The sequence below is a fragment of the Micromesistius poutassou genome (assembly GCF_964030765.1).
Source record: "Micromesistius poutassou genome assembly, chromosome: 4".
Classification (NCBI taxonomy): domain Eukaryota; kingdom Metazoa; phylum Chordata; class Actinopteri; order Gadiformes; family Gadidae; genus Micromesistius; species Micromesistius poutassou.
In genome coordinates this window covers 7,369,599-7,396,234 of record NC_140274.1, presented here as the reverse complement: position 1 = coordinate 7,396,234, position 26,636 = coordinate 7,369,599, and the positions used below count along the sequence as shown (strand labels likewise).

Sequence of the window (26,636 nt, the reverse complement as noted above, 5' to 3'; positions counted from 1 at the left end):
CACACACACACACACACACACACACACACACACACACACACACACACACACACACACACACACACACACACACACACATACACACACACACACACACACACACACACACTCACCATTTAGCTGCCTTACATGCAACCGACCCCGCTGAACAGGTTAGATGCAAATAAAAATTAAGCCCCCCCCACTTTATGTCAGCTATTTAGCAGTTGGTTGTATCCTCACATGTCTTTCAGACCCACACGCCAAGGGCAGTTTGTGTCTGAAAGACACAGTGTGTGCGTTTGTGCGTGCGTGTGTGTTTTCAGAGACATCACACAGATTCCTGCCGTTCACCGCCTCTTTGGGACATAAGAGGCGGTGTATACATTCCTGTATACATTGATTCCTGTATACACAAAAGCACGTATGCACACATACAGACACACATACACAGACACACAAGACACACGCACACACAAGCACGCATACGTACAGAGCCTGAGAAGACCTCAGGCTCGGTTATGTCATGAAGGAATGGCCGCTATTGATTTACTGTGAGAAAATAACTTCCTTATTGTTTCCGTACGGTAAACAATCAGGTCATCAAAAGATCACGTACCGATTGTACGCACCGCCTCACACACACACAGGCCATGTACACACTCATAGCTCTGTTAACAAACGTTGGGTCATGAGTGGATGACGTAGAGTCCTTTTTGTACACCAAGGGTCTGATTTGAAGCAACTACTCCTTAAAGTGGCAGTGATACTTATATAATATACATAATATTTGATTTCATCATTAGGTGGGTAAATAAAAGGTTAGCTTAAAAGGTCTAGCTTACATATAAAGAAAAGTCGATAGTCGATTTTTCCACTTTGACATGTAAAAAGACAACCTTCTGTCAAAAAGTTCATGTGTGATCCCTGTTCTCAGCGAATGTTTCTTCTAAATATGACCTGAAACACACGATTTAGAAATGAACCGAGCAGAAGGACAGACAGACGGACTGACCCTCCCCATCAGTTGGCCTGTGTGTTGGTCACAAGGGTCTGGGCTGGCCAGTCTGGGACCCCTGACCCGTTAATCCTGGGAGTGTCCCAACACACACACACACACACACACACACACACACACACACACACACACACACACACACACACACACACACACACACACACACCGCCCAATGATATTACAATTTACAACAGACATCATTTGCAACGAAGAATCGGAAAATCAGGGCGATCAGACTCCATTTTGCGTGGACAGTAAGAGGCATTAAGGTGGGCGGCCTGCCCACTGGCCCGGCAGTGGCCTGCGTGCAGAGTGCCTTCAGGCCCAGCAGGGCGGTCAGAGGCCAGCCTCTCGTCTGTTCTGTCTGGCCCTCCAGCCGAGAGCTACGGCGCCTCCCCGGGCGCTCGCTGTATCGGGCCAGACACGACCAGATCTGCGCCCACACACCAGGCCGCATCAATAACATGTAGGGAAAAATGTAACCCTGCCAAATGTATTTCACAACATAATTGTGAAATAATTATCAGTGTCAAGTCCACACACCATGCTATATACAATTACCATTGCAGTGTAAATCAATAAAACGGTTCTCAGTCACGCCGTTTAATGGTGTGATTATTAATTATTATTGTATGAATGGTACAGAGAGTATATATATATGCTACATTTACCATATGTTCCATTCATACAATAACAATTAATAATCACACCCTTAAACGGCCTGACTGAGAACCACTTCATTGATTTGCACTGCAATGTTAATTGTATATCGCATGGTATGCAAGTGTATGGACTTGACACTGATAATCAATACTCTACAGTCCTTATGACTTAGTAATTAACAAACTGCTACACTGAATAAACCTTAATAAATCAGTAATAAAAAACAACTCCCGAGGAAGGAAGCCTGTAACAAAACAGCATGCAGGACAGTCTGCAGGGTGGATCAGAGACAGTGACATGCAGAGGCTGTTGACGTCTGCTCTGTCCGGGTCAGTCACTTGTAAACGACACGAGCTGCTTGAGTCAGCAGCTCTGCCAGTGGGATCTGTTTATAGAGCCCGTAAACCGCTCTTCAGAGAGCCATCCGAGACCATTAGGAGCACATGAACCTTCACAGTCATACCTGGAAACCCTTCAGTGTACAAACTAAATGACAGAAATAATCGGATGAAATATACAAACATTTCAATAACTTCCAGCCATTGCAATACCTTTTGTGAAAACACCAGTTCAAAATGTACTTGTGTTTTATTAGCTTGCACTGCAGTGTTTTATGATGTCTTGCGTTTCAAAAGTGTTGCACAAGAGTCTCCACAATGAAGACACAGTGAAGTGTTGTGCTTATATTTTCCCTTAGGAGAACATACACAAAGCTTCAGTAGATAAACAACTTATATAATGGCCTTGATGTGGGTCTCTCCGGTCAATATCAGGATCATCGTGAGGATGAGCCGTACATTCATCAGACCGTGCACACGGTGGGAAAGCCCTGAGTCTGCTTGGTGAAACAAAAGATCTGTGTGAATGATCTTATGCAACAGATACAAGTTTACATTTGCTGACGGAAGTGGCCCATATGAGGTTCGTCTTTCCTCTCTGAGCTATACGGGACCGATATCTGATTTGCTAAATTGGGAACAGCACACAACACATCGATTTGTGATGTCATTTTAGGTCTGACGTCTATCCGATAGCCATGTGAAAGTCTGACACAAATCTGATCAACACAGGCAGGCTAAAGGTCGAATTGATGCAAATGTGATCTGAGCAGTTAAGGCCTGTATTGTGTGAGTAAGTGCATGGAATTATCTCTTTGCACACTCACAAAATAACAACTGCACCTATTGAACAAAGAATAGGAAACGTATGCACACAATGTAACATTGTGGTAGACACAAAAGCTGTGTGCACAATGGGATGACGTACACACACACACACACACACACACACACACACACACACACACACACACACACACACACACACACACACACACACACACACACACACACACACACACACACACACACACACACACACACACACCTTCTAAGGTCTTTCCAAGGTCTGTGCTGTATAGAGTCAAGGTCCTCACATTCATCTGTCCTTTTTGTTTGCCCGTCTGGAATTCAGCTAGAAGGCGAGGAGCCCTCACAACGGACACTATATACTCATTTCACCCCTGCACACACAAGGAGAAATGTATATGTAAGCAGCTAAAAAAGTTACACAAAAACTAACACTCATCACGTGTATGCCCAAAGACACACACAAAGTCATGGAGTCTAAGTCTGCTCCGAGCGAGTTACAAACTCTGTAGCGGAGGGCTTCACACAACAGCGTGTCAGCCGCTGATAAACCTCTGTCCTGGGTTGGATTGATCTGATTATCAGGTTGGAACGGCTGGATCTGTGTTGGAACGTCAAACATTGACTACATGTGATCGTCATCAATGAGCCCTGTTACGCAAATGAGGAAGACAACAAAACAGGGATAGGGATGGATAGAGACAGAGGGAAGGATAAAGTAAGTGAGATTGAACGAGTGAGTGAGTAAAAGAGAGAGAGAAAGATGGACAAAGAGAGTTTGAGTGAGCCCGAGATAGAGCGAGAGAGTGAGAGAGCCAGAGAGAGAGAGAGAGTAAGAGTCCCTGGCAGTATGTCCTGTTCTGACTGAGAAAGTGCTGACTAGACACGTCCGACCACCCAAATGCTGACCAACAAGACGACCACACTGCGCTGCAACACTGCATGGGCTGGTGCTTCAGCATTCACCGGCACATAGACACACATACACACACACACACACACACATATATGCAGCAGACCCACACACCTATGAAAAAACATCCAAGGACAAGCATAAACACAAACACATAGAAACGTCTCAGTCTACTAGCCGCCGGTTAGATTACCTGGCCCATGGGGAGGGAAATATAATGCATCACATTCACCTTCACATGCTGCAGCTGAGGAGCCCCTGTGCAAGGCACTGAAGGTTACTCTGGGTCATTGGGGGAATATGTTCATAATGCAGAAGAGGTGTGCTCTGTGTTCTGTGTTCTTGTGGGGCTATCATGTCCATTGATAGAGTGTCTTAAGTGCAATCAGTTTCAATTTGAATTCCTTGTTTGCAATCTTTGTTTTGTTGACCATTTGTGTCAGTTGGTTGTAGATTGCCCTGTCTATAACTAAGGTCTAATGTTCAGTGTATGCAACTCAATCTTCCCCTAGCGGACATGTTGGATAAAAACGCTAGCTAGCGTTCATTATATAAAGGGAAGGAACAGTGCACATGGTCAGTGAGTATGTTTGGGCTGCGGCTTTGTGTATTTGGGCCAGACGGCCCAACCTCCACACTGATTAGCCAGACTGTCAATAGTTTCCCCTGTGTCATCAATACAGCTATGACCTAACACCTTTGTGCCAGCCAACAGGCTCCAGATATCAATAGCGCACACACTAGCACTGGGTGACTCTTATAGTGTGTGTGTGTGTGTGTGTGTGTGTGTGTGTGTGTGTGTGTGTGTGTGTGTGTGTGTGTGTGTGTGTGTGTGTGTTCCTGTTTGTGTGTGTTAAAACTAGTACAGGTGCGAGTGATTTTATTGTGCGAGTTAGTGTGTGTGCAATCCATGACGCTTGCAAGTGACTTTTAGATAGTATGTGTGTGAGCTCAGTGATGTGTGTGTGTGCTTGCGAGAGTTACTGATAAAGCGGACACACACCGCAAGGCCAGACTTTGGTTAGCGCACTCTGTTGAACAAAGGAACATTATTCTACCAACCGTGAGATTACTGAACATTCACTTACTGAGATGCAAACACACACACACACACACACACACACACACACACACACACACACACACACACACACACACACACACACACACACACACACACACACACACACACACACACACACACACACACACACACACACAATGTGATGCAAGTTTGCACAAGTGATGCAAACTCCATCTGACTGACTTCCTGTTAAGAAATAAATTGACTAGGGAAATCAATTAGGCAAGAATGGGCAGTCATTACTGGGCAATGCAGTCAAAGCAGTTCCAACAACAATCCCAGTAGTAACATGTATATGCCTGCATACAAGAAGGTGTACACAACACACCCTTGTTTGGTGCATTTTAAACACTCACCTTCTGTAGGCTGGTCGGGTTGAGCTGGGTTTTATCGATGATCTTTATTGCGACCTGAAAGGGGAAGACATGATGAGACAGGAGAAAAAGAGGTTAACAAGGGGAACTCAACCTTTATATAAAACACTACAGTGTGGATTGGCCTTGCTCCTACCACACTGCAGGCACGTTTTACCAAAGTCAACAACTCCTTTCACAATAAGAGCACTTCATGCAATCCCTTTTTAATTTGAATAATAATACTTCCCTAAAATAACAGGCTTAACCTCTCATAGAAACTATTTGCCTAATTCTTTTTCCTTCACAATAAAAAGAAGGCATTTCCAACATGTCAATCAACAGCAAATCATAGCAATCAACCAATCACTGGAGCCTCATGTGCAGACGCCTGCCAGCTAACTGCTATGTGGCACCCCTAGGAGCACCACCGGCCGATGTAAGTGTCACGGTCGCTGTCGATTACCAGCACCTCATTTCAGTACGATGAACTTCATGCGTTTCCATGACCTAAACCAACGCTGTGCTTCAGGCTCAACCGCTACATGCTTCATTACACGGCGTGAGGAATCAGATAGGTTACAGAGTCAGGACACACACACACACACAGGCCCGGACACGTTAAGAATTCCTTCACCACTCGTGCGGTACGCAGACACACAGAAACTCTCCAATCGAACCCACCATGTGCCCTAAGAGGCTTACGGTGCACCCAGTCTGCATCAAAGCCGTCCTGAGCCCACCCTATGTCCCCCACTTCATGGGGAAGACATGGGGGAGTTTGAGTGCGGTGGGTGGGGTTGACAGGGCTGTCCCTTGATGGAGCCGGTGGCTAAATTATGAGGGGTTATGAATTTGAATAGGGGAGGTCAGGCCTCTATGGGGCGGGGGAGTACTCCACAGTGATAAATACAGAATGCCACATGCATTGACTGCATGAGGTCACGCTGTACATACTGTGGCAGACGGCAGGGAGGGGTGAGGGGAATAGTAGCTGAAGGGAGATATCCTGCAGCCCGCTGGCTCCACCCCCCAAGCCTTATATGGACTTTCTCTTCTAACGAGGCAAGCCTGAGGATCGTTAAGCAAGCAGTGCTTGGGGTTAAAGAGGACAGCAGGCTGCTAGCAAGTAACCATAGACAGCATCTGAGTGATCGTCCTGGAGAACTGTACCGCTGACGAGAGAGAGACCGAAGAGCATTTGGACCCCCACCCCCTGGATGTAAATAACACTTCTAAATATATTATCATTGACTTTGAACAGTACTCAGTACAGTGTCTGTGTGGTTGCTATTCGACTTGGTGGCATGGAATCTCCACACCCACAAGCCTGCTAAAATACATACAAACAGGCATGCGTGAACGCATGCACAATGTTGAGTTTGCAAATGCACACATATAACACACCCAAAAACACAGTCCTGTCCAATGCAACTTGTAGAGCAAGGCATTATGTTATTATTATAATAATATCACCCCTTTACTTTCAGGTATGAGGGGTCTGATTCCCATTGGGCCACCCAGGCTAAGACTGGACGCGCTCAAGGTATTGTGAGACGGTTTGGATGAAAAACATCCATGAATGGCTTATTCTGTATCCTATGGCTAGATATACAAGAGCCAGACAAAGAAGCACAGACGCGAGAGATATCCTCTTTCTCCTGCTGCTGATGATCTGTCCCTGCTTGTCTGCGTTGTGTGGCGAGATGGAGAGATGGAGGGAAGGACAGGCTGTCACATCCAACGGGAGGCGAATAGACTCATCACTCAGTGCTCTCACACGTCACCATCTGCTGAGACGAAGCACAGCATGATGCCACGCTCTGATCTCTTCTGCTCAACGGTCTCAATTCATATTATATTATCAAAACTAAAATGAATAATCAATGATTATGATTATTAGGTATTGTATTATATTATCATTAAAGTCATGGAGCTTAGGGAGATTGTGTCAAGGTTTATAAACTCCCCTGGTTATGGCCGTCATCTGACATACAGAGAAATAGAGTTTTCCAGTCATGGTCTGGCTCTGGAAATCAATGTCATCATAACATGATATATGTTGATTCCAAAATGTTTTTTTTCTCATAATTTTTTGTGATATCCGTGTAAACGTCCTTAAGTCTTTAATGTCCCTCTGAAACGTTCCCTAGTCTTCTGATCAAGGGCCCTGAACCAGCCCCACAATCACTGGTCTTATTAACCAGGCCCCTGAACCAGCCCCACAATCACTGGTCTTATTAATCAGGCCCCTGAACCAGCCCCACAATCACTGGTCTTATTAACTAGGCTCCTGAACCAGATCCTCAATCACTGGTCTTATTAACCAGGCCCCTGAACCAGATCCCACATCACTGGTCCTGTGAACCAGACCCACCATCACTGGTCCTGTGACCCAGGAAGTGAACCAGAGCCTCAATCACTGGTCCTGTGAACCAGGACGTGAACCAGAACCACATCACTGGTCTTTTGAACCAGGACGTGAACCAGACCCTCAATCACTGGTCTTGAGAACCGGGACATAAACCAGATCCCTAATTACTGGGCCTGTGAACCAGGACGTGAACCAGACCCTCAATCACTGGTCCTGTGAACCAGGACGTGAACCAGACCCTCAATCACTGGTCCTGTGAACCAGGACGTGAACCAGACCCTCAATCACTGGTCCTGTGAACCAGGACGTGAACCAGACCCTAAATCACTGGTCTTGTGAACCAGGACATGAACCAGACCCTCAATCACTGGTCCTGTGAACCAGACCCACATCACTGGTCCTGTGAACCAGACCCACCTCTCTGCCCGTCAGGATATGGCGGGCCAGCTTGACCTTGGCGAAGTTGCCCTTGCCGATGGTCTTGAGCAGCCGGTAGTTCCCGATGTGCGGCTGCTCGTCGGAGCACAGCGCAATGGAGTTCCGACATCTGGCGCCGAGCGACCGGCTCGACCAACCGGTGCTCTTCTCTGAGCGGCTGGCCGACAGGGAGCTATGCTGCGGGGGGAGAGAGAGAGAGAGAGAGAGAGAGAGAGGTTCAATTTGTATACAAGACGGAATTCTGTGCATCTTCTTTGCATTTGCCATTTGTCAAACAACCATCTGTCCATTCCGTCTTCCATCCCTGCTCCATTGTCTTCTCATCTCCCCCTTCAAAATAAAGGTCTTTCCTCCCACTCGCTTTCCACTCAGACCTCCTTCTTTCTGTGACTGTGACCCTAAGAGACCCCGGTCGTGGATGTGTGGTCCGGAGCATTCCACACACGCATGAGGAGCAGTGAGGTCATTAATGTGAGACACGACACACAAGTGGTACGCTGTCGATGATAACGCGCCACTATTCTGTCGCAGAGCACTGAACACAGACAAACACACTAAAAACTAAATAGGCAGCTGTAGAGATGCTCCGATTATCCGATAGCTGTTCTACAAATCGGGCCGGAGAAAGAAACATTTAAAGGGCCCCTATTATACCACCAGGTGTGAGTGTGATTGGCCATTACAAGCAGTTGGAAAATCTGCCTCTTCCTGTGCCTTAGTGACATCACAAGTGCGGCTGCGATGTATGATGGATGGATATGCAACATTTGCTACAGTCCACTGGCTAGGGTGGTAGACTGATCTATCCATCATACGTCTAGGTGAACCCTCCCACTTGTGTTGTCACTAATGCCTCGTTTCCACTGAGCGGTGCGGTTTGGTTCGTGTGTGGCTTGGTGGAGTAGTGAAGGTGTGGTTCGGCTACAGCTCGCGTTTCCACCGCCGACAGTACCCTTATGGTAGGGCGGGGTTTAAGCCGGACGGCGATAGCCGCGGCAGCTACATAAGTGACCTCATAGCAGCACGACACAGTGTAGCCTGCTAATAAATCCAAGGAAAAAGAAGAACGCTCACAATGAACAAAGAGCAACACTGTAGGACGTCCAAGAAGGACGTCAAATTTTTGCGCAACATTTTCTCCAATAAACAAAGCTTTCGCCGTAGTCAAGAAATACCTCACGGGTACTGTGTTTGTTTGTTATTATCCCCCTGTCACACGGAAGTGACGATTCTGTCGACCAATCAACGGACGGCGTGTGTAGCTCAAACTTGCCGGCACCCTTTCAGGCGTCTCAGGACCCCAATGGAGGAGTACTGCGAGATGAGTACAGCTCAATACGGCTCAGTCCAGATCACGGCCACTTTTGGCGGTGGAAACGCGAACCGTGCCGCACCTTTGCATACTGAACCGACCCGCACCCTCTGGTGGAAATGCGCCATAAAGGCGTAACGGCTTGTAATGGCCAATCACACTCACACCTGGTGGTATAATAGGGCCCCTTTAACCTCAACCTCTGATAAGACTCCTTGATTCCCAGCACTCATACCCATCTCAAACATGTACACCGGTTTCTTATGCAGATACAAAGTGATAAGGTAGGGACTACAGGAGTACACGGAATTGGATCTGAAATATGTCATATCACCCCGTCTTCTGTGTTCAGTGTTGTTCATGAACTCGTCCCTGACTGAACAGGGATCATGGCTAGGGCAGGCCCGTGATCAGACAGACAAAACACAAAGACATACGTGTCTCATGGAATCCATGTCCAGTATTGGTTTAATTATGAGAGAAAGGCCCTCAGGTTGATCATAGTTAGTTTTCCATGAAACATTGGCCAGCTCATGACCGGCCTCGAGCCATCCCGCTCACTCACACAATGGCGTGCTTGTGCACGCATCCGGGCATCGAACACGCACTCACAACCGCACACACAGATAGAGAGATTGAGCGATAGAGCAAGAGGAAGCCCAACAGAGAGGGATTGAGGTCAGATCTCAAGATGTATCGACTGTTTCGCACTGACAGACACAGACTTCAAGAGAGAAAATAATCAAGAGCAGACTCCATAGGCAAACAACCCATGACCCCATCTCCATAATGCATCTCACATACATTTCTTCCCTTATCGTTCATCTCTCTCAGTCCTTTGGCTTGATAACTAAGCAACTGGTCTCCCTTTCCATCACATGTTGCATTCCCATCTTTCGTTTTTCCTTATTCTACCTTTACTTTCTCTTGACTTTTCACTCGTCATTCAGAATCATGTCCCTTCCCACCATGCACTGCGGCATGCATGGCTGGCTACCATCAAATTATTTATCATCACATACTCATAGGAGATTGCATTCCATCAATATTGTATGACCACATACACTCAAAATGTCGTATAATGAATGCCTGCGTAGGCTGCTCCACTATAATATATGGCTGTTTCATAAACCATATAATCCCACTGAAACTTAATTTAAAGCAACAGCCTCTAAAATTAAACTCATCTCATTATGATCTGTTTGAGGACCTGCCGATGTTTCCGTTGATATGATTTAAGCCACTTGAAAGGCAACACATAATGATGTTGAAAATACTGCCCATGTCTCTCCAGCTGAGAACTGGCAGGCTTGGGTTCAATCCCCTCCGGAAGACTAAAGGTGAGAAGGAGGAGGTGGAGGTGGAGGAGGAGGATGACCGGAGGGTAGGACAGGAGAGGAAGAGCTCAAGCCCTGAGTTTAATTTGGAGCAGGGAAAAGGAGAACACAGAGAAGGAGGACTCCTTCAAAAGTGTTTCAAATCGCCATCGCTCAATCTCCACCACTGTGGAGCTGATCGATCGCGGCCCCATTGCATGCTGGGATTGCAGGACATGTGGACCTGGATCGCTATGCATCAAAATCATTTTTTTTAGCTTGAATGAATGGGATTCAAATTAGTGAGAGGTGTGAGAACCAATCAAACTCAAGGGCGAAAGAGGAAGCATGGGCAGGAAGCTGGTGATGAGATGGACCAAACCACGGCGCTACACTGGTGGTCGTCGCGGAAACACACAAACAATGAGGAGGGAGACTAGACAGGCCACCAGTGATGGCTGACAAATGACTCCTCTGGAACTTTGGCTCGCCCGTCGGCGCCGCCTCCATCCGAAGACAACGGTGTTGACGCACGGCGCAGCCGGCCACCAGCCTCCACGCACGGGGAGCTGAATCACGCGCCGGTTTCTAGCCCCTTCTACCCAATCCTACTCCATCATCAGCTTTGTTTTATACATGTCTGCCCTCTCTCCTTCTCCCCTCCCCCGCAGAGAGAAACCTACCTCCCTGCTCTCCCCTCCCTCCCTCCCTGCTCCTCTCCCCTCCGCCCCCTGCTCCTCCACCTCCTTTGTCTGGCCATGGTGTCTTCATTTTTAGAAACCTCCCAGCAATTTCGGTCCCCCATAACACACACACACACACACACACACACACACCTCCCAAACACACCCCTCCCCCAACCACGTTCTCCTTTCAAGGGTAGCAGTCCATCGATTCACCCTCTCTGTCTGATTGCTGTGCGTGTGTGTGTGTGCGCGTGTATTTTGTGGAGCCAAGATGATTTGTAGGTTATTTTACTGTTTAATTGATTGATTCATGAAAAGTCCTTACCAGCCAACACATTAAATAGCCCAATACAATTAAATGTACCCTGTGTGTGTGTGTGTGTGTGTGTGTGTGTGTGTGTGTGTGTGTGTGTGTGTGTGTGTGTGTGTGTGTGTGTGTGTGTGTGTGTGTGTGTGTGTGTGTGTGGCGAGGTGGGGGGTAGGGATCTTGAATTGAAAGACTCCCATCATTCTATTATACAGAGGAGAAACACCCGGGAGAGAGCGAAAGGGGTGAGGGGGGGTGAGGCGGGGACCATGTAATTTAAATTAATATCATTTAAATATTCAGCCACGCAGCCGTGCCTTGTCCATGTCGAGTGAAAACAAACTCATCTACCGTGACAATCCTCTTAGTGGGGGAACTTTCCCCTAAACGCTGTCGCTGTTCTGACCGAACAGCACCCGAAAGACCTCTTAATATTATCAGCCATAAATATTCACAATAGACCGCACATACTGAATGAGACGCATCTCAATAAGACCTGTTTACTCAACATGAACTATGAGTCACCCTTCAATCCATTATCAACATCATTAACGATTCAAACATATTTGCATTTTCTCGCTCTGCGGTTCAGCGTTGTTATTGTTGGATTAAACAAAGACAACTCCGGCAGTGCTGTGCCCCGTTCAGAGGGCAGCCCAACGCGATCTGCTGGGTGAGCCTGTTTGTAGCGTGACGGAGGAGAGGGGGAAGCGAAGAGGTTCCCAGGGAAGACGACACTTACAAACGGAGAGAGGCTGGGAGTTGTGAATGGGAGATGAGATGCTTGTGTGTAGAGATACCGTGTACTGGCGTAGCGTCTGTTTAACAACAATACGAGCATGTGAGCAGGGGGTAGCGGACCAGTGGACCAGCGGACCACCGCTGCTGCACCGAAGCTAGGAGATCACGACCGTCATACAAACCGCCAAATCAGTGCAAATATGTTATTGGGTTGCTTTTTAAAATAAATACAGATTTCTATTTATTATGGTGTTATTCCTCCACTGTGATTTATAGAACGGCCCGCCATACAGGAACGTGATCGATTCAGCACAGTGTGTCCTCCATTTAACGTCGACCCCATTACAATTATCTTCACCCTTAAAAACGGTTCTCCCGTTTCTTTCCTTCCATTTGTTCCTGATGTGTTCCCCATATCTCCGCTTCCTGGTGGTGAACACTCCTGGGCAGTGGGATCAGGTTTTCCACTGACTGGAAGAGCTGGGTCTGCATGTCTCCTCTAATGGTCGATCCCAGACTTCCTTTCAGGGGATTTAAACCAGCAGTACAGTACTGCATCCTCCGCTAGACTACTATACGATAAGATAGTCATCTATAAACCCCTATTCAACGCTAGAATACAGACCTTACTATACTAACTTTAATAATACACTATACTAGAATAATGCTACACTACAGTGAACTTTAATATTGTAAAGTATACTATATTGCAATACTAAACTATATTATACTTCACTTATATAAAGCTATCCTGTGAATTTTAAACATGAAAAGGTGTAAATATGAACGTGAATGTGAGAGGTAATCTTAAAAATACCCGGTTTGACCGTTTTTAGAAGAAAGTAGATACTTTATCACTGCCTGAATCTACACAATAACTGGGATACAAAAATGTTTTTCCAGACACCAGACCACGCCCTGAGGCGTGGGGGCAAGGCTGCAGACCTTCATCTGTGTGTGTGTGTGTGTGTGTGTGTGTGTGTGTGTGTGTGTGTGTGTGTGTGTGTGTGTGTGTGTGTGTGTGTGTGTGTGTGTGTGTGTGTGTGTGTGTGTGTGTGTGAGGATGCATGACGTGGGTCTGAACAGGGATAGTTAACCTTGAGCCATCCTCAGTTGATTCATTTCTCTCATACACACACACACCTAATATTAATTAATTCATACTGCTACGGCCATTAAAAATGAAAGTAGAAACACTATTAACCATTAAGTGAAGAAGAAACAATACATCTGCACACATTGACAATGTCAACTGATGTACAACACACACACACACCACTTAATCAATGTCACACAGAGCTCACCTCACACTGAAATAAACGGATGACTTTATCCGAGCACAACAAAGTATATATACAATATACAACACTGCAAACACCCTCGTCACAACACAGTACACGACAGAATAAGCGCACCGTCGTGACACACCAAGGCCAAGGTCAAAGGCATAGATCAGCCAGCCGCCCATCATCCATCACTACCACACACACACACACACACACACACACACACACACACACACACACACACACACACACACACACACACACACACACACACACACACACACACACACACACACACACACACGTGTGTGTGAAGGCCAACGCTCATATTTCACCCGGTTAGCAGGATCACCACAGAGGGGCAGCAGGATATGATGCACTGAGGGAACTTAACCTCCTGTGTCACTTCCTGTTCTGAGAGTGGCAGCAAGCGACAACAAAGGGTGTCACATGCTCTCCTGCAGCGAACCCCAGGCGCTTCCTGCACCACCCTCCACCCCATCCCCAGTTTCCACCCCATCCCTGCACCACCGTCCACCCCAACCCCACGCCACAGTGTGTGTCCTCTCCCTCAGCACTGAGGAGCAGTGGCTCCAGCCTGGGCCCAGACTGTTTAGTGGTGAAAAAAGGAATAAACTATGAGGATGTAACTACACAACGAGTTGTCTGAAAGGATTAATATGTGTGGGGGTGTGTGTGTTTGTTTGAATATGAATCACTATATACAGGACTCGGGCGTTTGTTTGTTTGTGGGCACCTGGTATTAAGGGGGGTATTGAGGGGGGCGAGTTGAACCAAAACCATGGCTGATCTTCATCTCGACATGTCATGGACAATGCCAACAGTTAACATGGGGTCTTCAACACGCCGGCCTCATCCTTAATACATACTCCATACAGGTAGGCTGAGAGTAGAACACCCTCAGCACTACACTTACCATACCGAGAATCACCCTGTTTTAAAGCAAAGTCTACGTGTAAAACAAATCTCCCTTCATGAAGTCAGCTTTACCATCTCATGGAGCTATCTTGATAAGATGCAACGACCCCTGACTGAACAGGTATCGCGGTGCTTTCCATTCACGTACACGTAGCGTACGTCTGGAATGCGTGGGTGAGCACATTCCTCTGCCCAGTACAGAATGTCACCATGACTCCAGCTCAAACCACCGTGGCCCCCTCTATTCCCATTGTCCCGTGGAGCTCAGGAACAGCGAACTGTAATACTGTCTTCTGTACAGTGACCAACCAGGCGGCCCCATTGAGATCAGAAGTCTATTCTCCGGTTTTGATCCGATCGGGATGACCGGGGATTACGGTTGAATGACGTGGGAGGGAGTGGGACATACAAGCTTTTTAAAGTTGACATTCCTCAATAGCCATTATGCAGTCCAGTGTGTGTGACCAGTTGAGCGACATGCTAGAACTGTGGCACCACACTGTCCCTGATATTTGTCCACAGTTAAGGTTGACTAGTCAATCGCTTTTGTGTTTTCCATTAGCCGTCTTCATAGAGATGCAGGGAATCAAAACATTTGTTAACAATAATACTTAGGGTTAGATTGAATGGGTGGTAGACCACCACCAGACCCTGGCTCCACCTCCAGACAGACCCTGGGACCACCACCAGACAGACCCTGGCTCTATGACCAGATGGACCCATGCTCTACCATGAGACCCTGGCTACACCACCAGACCCTGGCTCCACCAGAGTCCTGAGATGGCCCCGGTCAGAAGGCCAGCCGTCAGCAGCAGCGACAGCAACAGCAGAGCTCTGGACGGCTGCCATGTTTGGTCCTGCGTGTGCTGCCATTCATCCCCGGAGCTGTGGTCATCACAGCACAACTCAGTACGCAGCCTCAGATTTATGCAGCTCCGGGATCAGCTGCAGCCAATTACAGAGCTGAGTCATTCTGTGTCTAGACCCTTCTCTCTCTCTCTCTCTCTCTCTCTCTCTCTCTCTCTCTCTCTCTCTCTCTCTCTCTCTCTCTCTCTCTCTCTCTCTCTCTCTCTCTCTCTCTCTCTCTCTCTCTCTCTCTCTCTCTCTCTCTCTCTCTCTCTCTCTCTCTCTCTCTCTCTCTCTCTCTCTCTCTCTCTCTCTCTCTCTCAAGGTATTATTCAACCTCTGCAATGCTCTGTTGACCTTCTCTCTCCCTCTCCTCTATGACTCTCTCCCTGGTGGATCCTTCTCTCCCTACATGGTCTGTAGAACAACTGACTGACCTGAAGAAGGACCAACACTCCTTGATTTAGGAAAACACCAAAAGGATGAGAAAACAAAGAGTACAATGGGGCCTAGAGTAAAGACCTTCTGTCATGAACCTACCACATGAACAGCCTTTTCAACTGTACTGTTTCTATTCTAGACGTAAGCAAACAATGAACACAAATATATATATATTGTAAAAAGCGTATCAGTTCTACTAGTGATTACTTGTTTCCATGTCAGCGTGTTGACATTTAGTACTTACACACTTGTTAAACTTGAAAAACAACACCTGGGGTTAATTTCCTGTATGGATTTCACAACGTACTTTAATGATCTCTGTTTCCGGTTCACCCCTCTCTCGCTCTCATCACCACATACGGCAACTTCTCTTCCTTATTCCTAATACACTGTGTGTGTGTGTGTGTGTGTGTGTGTGATGCAGGGAAGAGGTTTTGCTCGGCTTGCTGGAAACAGCTAAATAAATAAAGCAACAGCACATCAGGAGCTGTGACCCTGTTCGGTACCTCTCAAACCCATTGGCGGGCTGGGAAATGTTCTACACAGGAACACGGTGTAGGCCTAGTGATTCACTGGCTTGAAATAGACAGTTAAACAAAAGACATGTTCCAACCACTATTTATACTTTCCCACTTGGAGCGAAACCTAACAGGGCTCTGGGAATGTATTCAATATTCATTCAAGCATTTTCAAATTTTAGAATATTTTCAGACCAAGATTTAGAGTATTATAATACCGTGGCAAAGCTAATGTATGCTTGAATAGTATTGAAGTTAGGTAGGACCACTAATTTCAAGATTCAATGCGTCTTTGAGTCTTAGAAAAGCGCTATACAAGTCTAATTTATTGATATCATTATTATTAAATAACCAATTTACTTTTAAGATAATAATACAATTATCCTAAAAGTTGACGGTCAATCACACTAAACCAAACGTCTTGAGCTCTCCTGCTGGTGGTACCGGTATCAAGCCCCTGTGACTTCACCATGCAGTACCACATCGTCCATGTGGCCAACATGTTGAATGTGAGCCACTTCATCACATCTCAACACACAGTAAACACACAGCAACCCGGTGACCCGGCGACTCCACCCGGCTGCTGTCAACACACAGGCGAAGACTCGGCCCAACAGATGAACTACCTCCCAGAAAATGAAATCATTTCACAGACCCTGGCGATGGAAACAGGCTCTGTAGACGACCCTAAGCAATCTCCCAGGGCAACAGTTCAAACAACTGACTTTAATGTAACACACATGCGCGCGCGCACATGCACACACACACACACTATCACTTACAGATGAGATTCAGCAGTGTTAAGTCTGAACTATGAGAAGGCCCATTCACACAGAGAGAGGAGATAGAGTTGATTCACAGCATTTGCATAACCCACAGACGAGTCATGACGCAGGCTTACGTCGTCCACCCCGTTGTGCGTAATGCTTGCCCAATGGCACCTCTTCCCGGTTGTGGTCAGCAAACCCCGCCACGAGGGAGGGGTGTCAACGCACAAAACAGGAAATGTACTATTTTCCAACTTATATTTGTGTATTTAACAAATAATCAACCATGCCATATAAAGCCATAGAAAGTGTTTTAGGATAAATCTCAGAAACCAAGCACCGGCCCAGACCGGGGCCTGAGCACCACATAATGTGGGGTCCTGGCTGATGAGTTGAGGTGAATAGAAATAGCAGACGGACGATGAGAGATTTTATCTTGTGATCCCAGCTCTGGCCTTAAGAAGCGTGTAAAGGGACACCTGAATGGCCAGCAGGAAGACAGAACCCTCTGAATGGCCAGCAGGACCTGAGAGCCTTTATGTAACCACGGACTGAAGGACCTCACTGTTGTCCATGACGAGTGATTACGTCTCTGGGAATCAGTTCCTACGTGGAGGTGCTTGAGCTTGAGTGTATGTTTGAACTGATGCGTATAATCTTTCACAATGATGTGAAAGACGACTGGAGTGCATTTGTTATTGAGTATATGGTATATAACCACTACCGAAAACTATAATGCACAAGCCTCTGACCCACTTTCTAAATGCAACCATGATAACACATACATAAATAGACTGTAAAGTAGTTACGCCCATTTGGTTTTATGTGGAGACTTAACTCTCAATGTCAATACCAACCACACTAGAGTTTAAACATCCGACGGAAATGAAAGTGTCTCAAACTTTCACTCCACTTTGAAGTCAATCTGGAAGAGAGCCTGCGGAGGACGTCAACCACTGTTGGCCAGTTTGATGTTGACGAGATGATGTCGCCAAGACATTAGTGCAGAGTGCTCTCACTGAGATGGTTTCATAAACCGCATGCATACAGGACCATTTTCTAATGCAGGGAAAATGGAAAATTTTATCTTAAATTCAGATTTAAGATTAAATAAATTAAAATCAGTTGATATCACCTTTGTATTTGAGATACTGCTGGAGACTACATTAAAAAAACATTTATTATAACCCCAAATGGAGAACTAATTTATTTTCCCAGTATAGTGAAACTAAATACGTCGCCGGGGCTTTTATTTTTCTGAATGTTTATATTCTGGACACTATGTAGGGGGATGAGGTGTCTTGGTTGACTAACCTGGATAAGTGGACAGTAGCTAATGACATATTAAACTCCTCCCCTCTGTTCCCTGATTACCATCTTAACATCAACATGACCTGGAGCGCAGCAATTAAAGAGAAAGCGGCCCAGCAGCGAAGCAATTAAAAGGTTAATTTCTTCTAGAACAGTTCACCTAGGCGCGCCTAGGTTTACATGCACCCTGCGTATGCCCAAGGACGCTCTCCTCCAGCATGTCTAGCAGGATTAGGGATTTGCTCAAGGTTCCTCGTCAGTTACGCTGTGTAGGAACTTAAAGTCTAGGAACCGCCTCGCTGCTCCCATCAACGCAACTCCTGTACATGTTCAGTGATGTGTATATTGCACCAGGGTTCCTCGGCAGTTGTACTAGGAAGACAAGCGTGTGTCCAGAGCTGGGAATCCAACCGACCAAGCCGCTTGTAAACAGATTCTAGCTTCACCAGATTCCGAGCTCTACCCGATACCATGCCGAGTACACAACATGACGCGGGAGGGCCTGGCGGTGATGGCTCAACCAACACGCAGGACACTGGAATCAAAGCGCCAAGCCCGAGCCCCGCAAAGGTCACCCAAAGGTCTCCCAACATCAAACAGCAACTCCTTTCATGGCAGGCCGACAGGATTCGTTTAGAGGCGTTGAATCACACGCCCTGGGCGGTTTACTGCCCGGTTTCCAGGTAAACGACGAGGGGGGACGCCGGGCACCAGAGGAGCATGCCGAGGTTTTGGTTGTGACACGTCAGGGGCAGCAGTCACTGTGCAGTGCAGTGAGTAGGAGCGAGAGAGCGGGTCTACCTCACCCTTTAGGGGACCCTGGTTCTATGATGGAATTCACGCACATGTGGAGGTGTGGAGAAGATGCGTCACTTTACGTATGTAACACACACACACACACTCTCTCTCTCTCTCTCTCTCACACACATATTGTCCTCCCCAGAGTGTATCTCACTCTACTGCACCCCTCTCTCACTCAAATTTTGTCCTCCTCAAAGAGTATCTCACTCTACTGCACACCTCTCTCACTCACATTCTGTCCTCCCCAGAGTGTATCTCACTCTACTAGACCCCTCTCTCACTAACATTCTGTCCTCCCCAGAGTGTATCTCACTCTACTGCACATGCCTTAGGGGTGACTTTATATGGTGTTAAAATATCAACAATATCACTTGATTCCCATACTGCAGCATCCAAGCAAGAAACCGATGCATGCAGGTAACTGCACACATACAAAACCACAGGAAGCACCCTTTTTGTCGTTGTCTTACGCTACAGGTCAAACCAACCGTGGTCACATAACAAGGAAATGCCAACAGCTACCCGGAAAGCAGCAGGGCAAAGGACCCGAGGATTTATGAGATTATCAGGCAGAAGACAACAGCACATAAAAGCGAATGGTTGGGTAGGGCTTGGTTTGGGGGCAGATGTGATGTAATTCACGTGGTTGACACCGGTGACGGAAGGGGGGTCAAGGGTGGATCAGGGAGAGGGGAGAGGAAAGAGAGGAATGGTGGGGAGGAGGAGCGGATGGAAGACAGAACAATGTTAATATCGGAAACACTGTCGTCTTAGTCGGATGTGCGCGCTCTAATAGTCCAACTAACCAGAGAGTGTCATTTGTGAGAAACGAAAAAAGCAACAGGAAGAGGTTGTTTTTCTGTTTGAGTTGTGCAATGTTTTGAGTGGAAGGGACTTGCAGGGGCCTTCTTAACAATGCAAAGATACACAGCTTGCCCTGCACTGTCCTCTCTTCAACCCTTACAACTGGCATTCGGCCTCGTGCTCATGCAGACCCCAGTCTACAGCCTGCGTCTACGTATTCACAGTTTCCTGAGAACAATGGCCCAGCCAGAGTGTTGGTATCAGCAGATACCCTGATGAAAGATGGTGCTGGTGGATTGGGATTGACAGCGTTTAGCCTGCGCTGTCTTCGGGCTGGGATGGGGAGGTATTCCCCCTGGATGGGTCTCGTGAAGCACCACAACTTTCTCACTTGTTTAGATTTCGGGTGTTAAAAGAACTAAATGAGCGATTTGGTGGATTTTCTTTGTGAAGTATCACACTTTAATAATAAGCTTGGGCAATTCACCCCTGTTTTTTTTTACTGTTGTAATGGGACACATCTAAGGAGCGTTTAACTACACATAATTCCTCTATGGCCCTCTGGGGCTAACAAGGTCGGTGAACCATTCAGGGATAGCCAACTGCTCTTGTTCGGATCGGCCTATACTAAGCTAACCCTAATAACACTATTAACGTTAATGAAGGAGTTAGGAAGGAAAAACGCAGACAAACACACACACTCTTTCACATCTGTGCGAGAGCATGTTCAGCAGGTTACAGTGGGGAGAGAGTTGGCAAATTGCATGTGTCTGTGATCGTTCGAGTGGCCAGAAAGGAGGAGGGGGGGTAGGGGACCCCTTTGGTTGCCATGGTGAGGTTGCTAACAAGAGTGTTGTGTGATTGAAAGAGTACAGAGCGATGGTTCCCCTGCCTCGCCCCCTTCTTACACCATTTCTGAGAGAGAGAGAGAGAGAGAGAGAGAGAGAGAGAGAGAGAGAGAGAGAGAGAGAGAGAGAGAGAGAGAGAGAGAGAGAGAGAGAGAGAGAGAGAGAGAGAGAGAGAGAGAACCAGAGAGTGACAGAGACAGAGACCCAGAGACAGAGAGAGACAGACAGAGAGAGAGAGACACTTCTCTACATGTGAACCCTCTCACCGATAACACACACCAACACCATATTTTACCATTCACAACAGAACATAAATAGCTAAAGAATAGCAGAATGCAATGCTCACTGAACGCTCACGCACACTATCAAAACAGTGACGCCAGAGAGGTGAGAATTGATCCTACACATTGGTGTTGTCCAACACAAGCAAAAGGCCTAATAAACATGTCAAAAGTCGGATATTTGATACGCAATCATACGCTAGACAGGGCCTTCTACCAGACAGGGCCTTCCACCAGACAGTCCAGGTGTGTCAGCCTCACACCTCCCGGGCTGGTCGGCTCCAGAGCCAGAGCAAAGCAAGAGGCAGCCTGCGGCAGTACCACGCCCAATGAAAGGTCGACAAGAGCCTGATGCTGCCCAAATGCCCTTGAGCAAGGGCAATTAAAAAGATCTAGACGTCCAAACACACAACCTGCTGTGGCATTGGACGGCGCTGTAGGCTAATGATTAGTTCTGAGACACGGGCCGTCCCTTCGCTGAGAAGACGGACAAGGGGGTAGACGGACATCCTATGGGGATGAGCTAGGCTGACACAACAGATTTTACACACCTGTGTTTCCCCCTGTGTAGGAAGAGAGAGAGGGCGAGAGGGATGGGTAGGTGTGAAATAGATGAAGACAGGAATGAGGAGCGTAAAGGAGGGATGACAGAGGAAGGATAGATTATGGGCGGGGAATGGCTGGAAAGGGGGATCGGCAGAGTGAAGGGTGAACAGATAGATGTCATGGGTGCAGGGATTGATGTGTGGAGAGGGGTGAACGGGGGATGGGTAAAGGTTGCAGGATAGGAGGGGTCGCAACCTGATTAAACCGAGGAATGGGAGGGTGTGGACCGGCTCAGGCGGTCTTACATCAGATGCATTAATTATTGATCGTAAGGCAGCTTCGGCTTCTTGTGGGGAAGCACACATGCGCAATGGAGACACCGGCTATCGACTGTGAAGATGTTTTTTTCGCAACTCATTCATTGATGAACATTTTGTGCCCTTGTCTTCGTGCATGTGCTTCTTCCATGCCAAGCTATGGTCCCTTATATGCGGTACACTACACCACACCGTCCCTGCTCCACTCTAACACAATGAAATCAGTAATCAACCGATTATTTGGCCCATTTACAAGACGCCCCAGCAGAATTACAGGACAGATTAGCGGGCCTGTGTTTTTTGGCATTGTATTATCGTTGTATTATAGTGCTGCCATAAACAGACAACAGAAGGCACAGCAAATAAGTGAAGTTGTGCAATACGACATGATCATCCAACTCACATGATCTGAGGTCCGCTCGATACCGGGCAGTGCTGTGCGTGAAGACATTGTCCCTGAGTGATCTTCACCGTCTCTGGTCGGTTAGGATCGGATGTTTTTCCCGGGATTAGGACAGCAACCTGGATATAGAGTTGGCTTTGGCCGCAGAGCAGCAGCAGTCTTGCCAACCAGGCTGTCGCTGTTCCTGGGGGCAAAATATGCCTCTCTTCGCCGGTTGAAACCGGGGTTTTAAAAATGAGCTATTGGTGGGTTTCTTGTAAAACAATCTCCATCGTCGTGTTGGATAAAGGCGACACTGATCACCGAGAAGTGATGCAGCGAAAAGAGCGATGCAACCGGCTATACATTGGCGTTATATCCACTTCATGGCTGCCCGGTGTCGGTGGGAGAGAGGCTTCCCAGACCGTTGTAGTCTCATCTTGGAATAATAATATTAAATATATAATAAACCTACCGATAGGTTTCGTTTCCCAGTCGCTATCGTACCATTTCGGTTGCTATTATTCAGACAGCTTCTCGTGTACCTTCAGAGAAAGGGGAAGCTACATACTTGAGTGTCCAATGGAAAAACCGATGCGAACAACATCGATGGAGACAAAAACGCACAAGGACCCGCTCTGAGCATGGACGCGGAGTTAAGAAAATGTATTTAGGTAGACAAAGACGCCGATGAGTACGAAATCAAGCGCTCCCTGGCAAAAAGTAACAGCACCAGAAGTACCGATCAACATCTCTCCCGTGGAGGAACACAAGGCCCGGAGAAATCAATGACTGGGGGGCAAAACTGCCGATAAAGAACCGACGGATGTACAGTGACCTTCTCGCATTATAAAACCCACAGCCGTGGCTTCGCATAAAAAAGAGAAAGAATTACATGCGCTACAACTCAATTATCTGAGCCGCATGGAAATCAAAACAAACATATTTCCTGTGTCAGAAACATATTCATTGAACTATCAAAAAAACAGCATCCCTCGGAAAAGAACTGGCGACCGTGACAAGAGCCGGAGGGAGGGACGTCAACGGGAATAATAGGCAGGGCTGCAGCTTCTGTGCCTCTGCCGCACACACACACACACACACACACACACACACACACACACACACACACAGGCGCTCGCATACTCACTCTCTCTCGCTTGCGCGCGCGCACACACACACACACACACACACACACACACACACACACACACACACACACACACACACACACACACACACACACACACACACACACACACACACACACACACACACACACACACACACACACCCTTCCCCCATGTTCTTAAAGGCACAATCGCACCATTCAATAGCGGCAGCACGCTGTGTGGAGTGTGTAATTAATATCGCCAGGAGCTGCACACAACTGATAGTCTACAAAGTAAACCTTTATTGGGTCAGGTATTCCGTTCAATGTTTGGATGGGTTGAGACAAGCCCCGATGTTGTTTACTGTCACATGTAGGCATACGTTTAGGTGTATTCATCTGGCAGACGCCTTTATGCAAAGTGAGAGTGAGTACAATCAAAGCATACCAAGATTAAAGCAGCCACCAGGACATTCCGGTTGTTTTGGTTTGTAAAGCAACTGCCAATAAATCCACCATCATTATGTCCCTAGCTGTCACTCTCCTGTCAGAGACAAGCATTGTTGTGATATTAAAATAATAAATCAACTTGAAGAAGTTCATCACGACACGTGATGTAATATTGCTGACAGCGAGAGCACACCCAAACAACATTTTGGTTTCGTGTCATCATCCACAGGGTAGGCCAGGGGGATTTGGAACATGGCGTTACCATGGTTACTGACGCGGGCCCATAGTGCCCATGGGAAAACTAAACAAGAATGGGGGGGGGGGGGGGGGGGAACCTCATGCTAGGTTGAGGTGAAACCAGATGAGAACAGTAAAGGGGAGGGGCAGTTTATAACAGATGTATATGGGGCGGGGCCACAGGGAGATAGGACCTATAAGAGGCTAGTACCAGTGTCCACAGAGACACAGTTCATCAATACTTATATGCATTAGAATTGCAAATAAGCACATTGCTATTGTAAAGTAAACCATTGTTTTCAGTGTTACAGGTCACACACATATATCTCAATAAAGTCAATCAATCAATCGATCAATAATCACATCCTTGAACCATCGGCTACCACACGATCATGCAATAAATAGATAACATTAAATGCAGCTACACAAAAATAGAATAAATAAAATAAAATAAATAAAAACTTCAAACAGACCAGCAGAGCTAACTGCTTTGTATTATGCAACATGAATATTGAAATGACCAACTTTCCCACCTCCAGGTCCAAACCCCACAGCCCTAACCCTTAGCCAGCCCATAGTAGCCTCACCTGCACGGATCTGCTTCGAACAGACCTGATCCAGGGCCTCATCCTTCCTTAAAGATGTTGCCCGATCCAAGACGTTCCCTGGTTCTACAAGTTCCTGTTCCTAGAGGTTCCCGGTCCTAGACGTCCCCTGGTTCAAGACGTTCCTGGGTCTGGACGTTACCCCGGCCCTAGAAGCTCAAGGTCCTAGAAGTTTTCCGGTCTCAAACGTTCCAGTTCCTCACAGATGTTTCCAGTCCGAGACGTTCCTGTCCTTGGCGGATCCCAGTCGAAGACGTTCCCGGTCCAAGGATGCAGGAGTTTCAGTTGGCAGAGAGGACTCAACGGCGGATTGGAAAGCCGTAGCAGCAGCTGGTGAGTACAGACAGAGAGAGGGAACCTAATTCAGACTGACTGTTGCTGTCGGTTTGCCAAACCCCAGGCCAGCTGAAGCGGACAGGGTCGATACTGGGAAAGAACATCTCGCTGGGTACTGCGAAACGCCAATGATTTTAGTTCTGTGCCCATCCACACATCCATCCAGCCATCCATCGCAGGGCCAATCTGTTCCACCGGACCCAGAGTCCGGCCAACTGTAGCTAAGCCAATTAGAGGCAGAGGCAAAACCTGATGTGGAATCATCAATAAGTATAATGGAGTATGGAAAAGATGGAGGGCAGGGTCGGACACTGTGGCTGCCTCCACTTATTGAATGTGTGTATGTGTGTGTGTGTGTGTGTGTGTGTGTGTGTGTGTGTGTGTGTGTGTGTGTGTGTGTGTGTGTGCGTGTACAGATGGAGGGGTGGGTAATGATTTTGTGTAGGACAGGGAGATTGATCCAGCCATTTCTGTTGTTCTTGCTGTCCTGGGAACATGCGCCAACATGCACACGTCAATCAGTCACTCACCCCCTCACCCCCACACCATTTTTAATAGGTCTTATTGAGACATGAACCTACTTTGTTGTCACATTGTTAATGCTAGCAATGAAATATATATTTTATATTTTTTGCATTGATTTATGGTGTTTGTTAATAACAGCCACTTTATATCACAGCAGATACATGAAGTTATATTAAGTGGCTGTCTACTATGTCTTTTTAAGGTATCCCGTGTTGTATTTGTGTGTCTCTACAACGTGGTCCCACGCAGAGCTAACCTTAGTCTCTTGTAATCCTAAATGGATTAACGTTTAGACCCAACATGGGCCACACGACCTGGTGCCAATCACCTCTCAGCGGGACAGAAACAGCTCCAACCGTCATTCTGCTAAACCCTAAAATAACCACTTAAAGCATTTTTGTTAAATGACTGAACATAAACAGGTAAAATGTCCTAAGTAAGTCAATGATAATGGAGGATGTTCAGGTGTTGAGTATTTAACTTTATTTACTCACCACATCACACCAACTATCACCACGGTCCTGGCAATCACAAAAAACGGTGGCAAAGTAAGAAAACCCCTGGAATAAAGTCCTTCAAACCTTTACACGACACGCGGTTGTCTCCTTCTTTTCAAACTAGGCGTGGGATTTGCTTGAGGGAATTGTTTGTTCTTTGCCCGGTTGATTAGTGTAATGCTGTTAAGAAATATGCAGTGTCATCCTAATCGCTGCACTCCTGGTCCAAAAGTGACACTGCCATCTACTGGCGAATAAATAACACTAATAACGCGCACTCATTCTCATTCCAGGTAGGTAGTTGCTTATTTTTTAAATGCTACATGAAATAGCATTTTCCATGGACATAGGAAAAACGCCAACACATTTCTGATAGATACTATATTTTGTAAAGAGCATATTCAGTGAAAACCAGATCTCTTCACAAAAAGCAACTTGTCACATCTATTCAAATAA

At 46.8% G+C, this 26,636-nt stretch overlaps 1 protein-coding gene across 6 annotated transcripts in view; it reads right to left on the bottom strand.

The window, feature by feature from the left end:
• The window catches only part of mark4b (MAP/microtubule affinity-regulating kinase 4b), a 44,252-nt gene extending 17,956 nt beyond the window's left edge, over positions 1-26,296 (bottom strand). For 5 of the 6 annotated variants that reach the window (XM_084467159.1, XM_084467154.1, XM_084467156.1 and 2 more), the window contains exons 1-3: positions 22,441-23,432; positions 7,950-8,147; positions 5,162-5,215 (exon numbers count right to left, since the gene is read on the bottom strand). In XM_084467159.1, coding sequence (XP_084323285.1) covers positions 5,162-5,215; positions 7,950-8,147; positions 22,441-22,488 — 300 coding nt within the window. In that variant the 5' untranslated portion in view covers positions 22,489-23,432. Of the gene's footprint in view, positions 1-5,161; positions 5,216-7,949; positions 8,148-22,440; positions 23,433-24,804; positions 25,153-26,177 lie in introns of those variants that run through there. The other variant, XM_084467155.1, reaches the window with a different exon arrangement.
• Between the last annotated feature and the right edge of the window lie 340 nt (positions 26,297-26,636).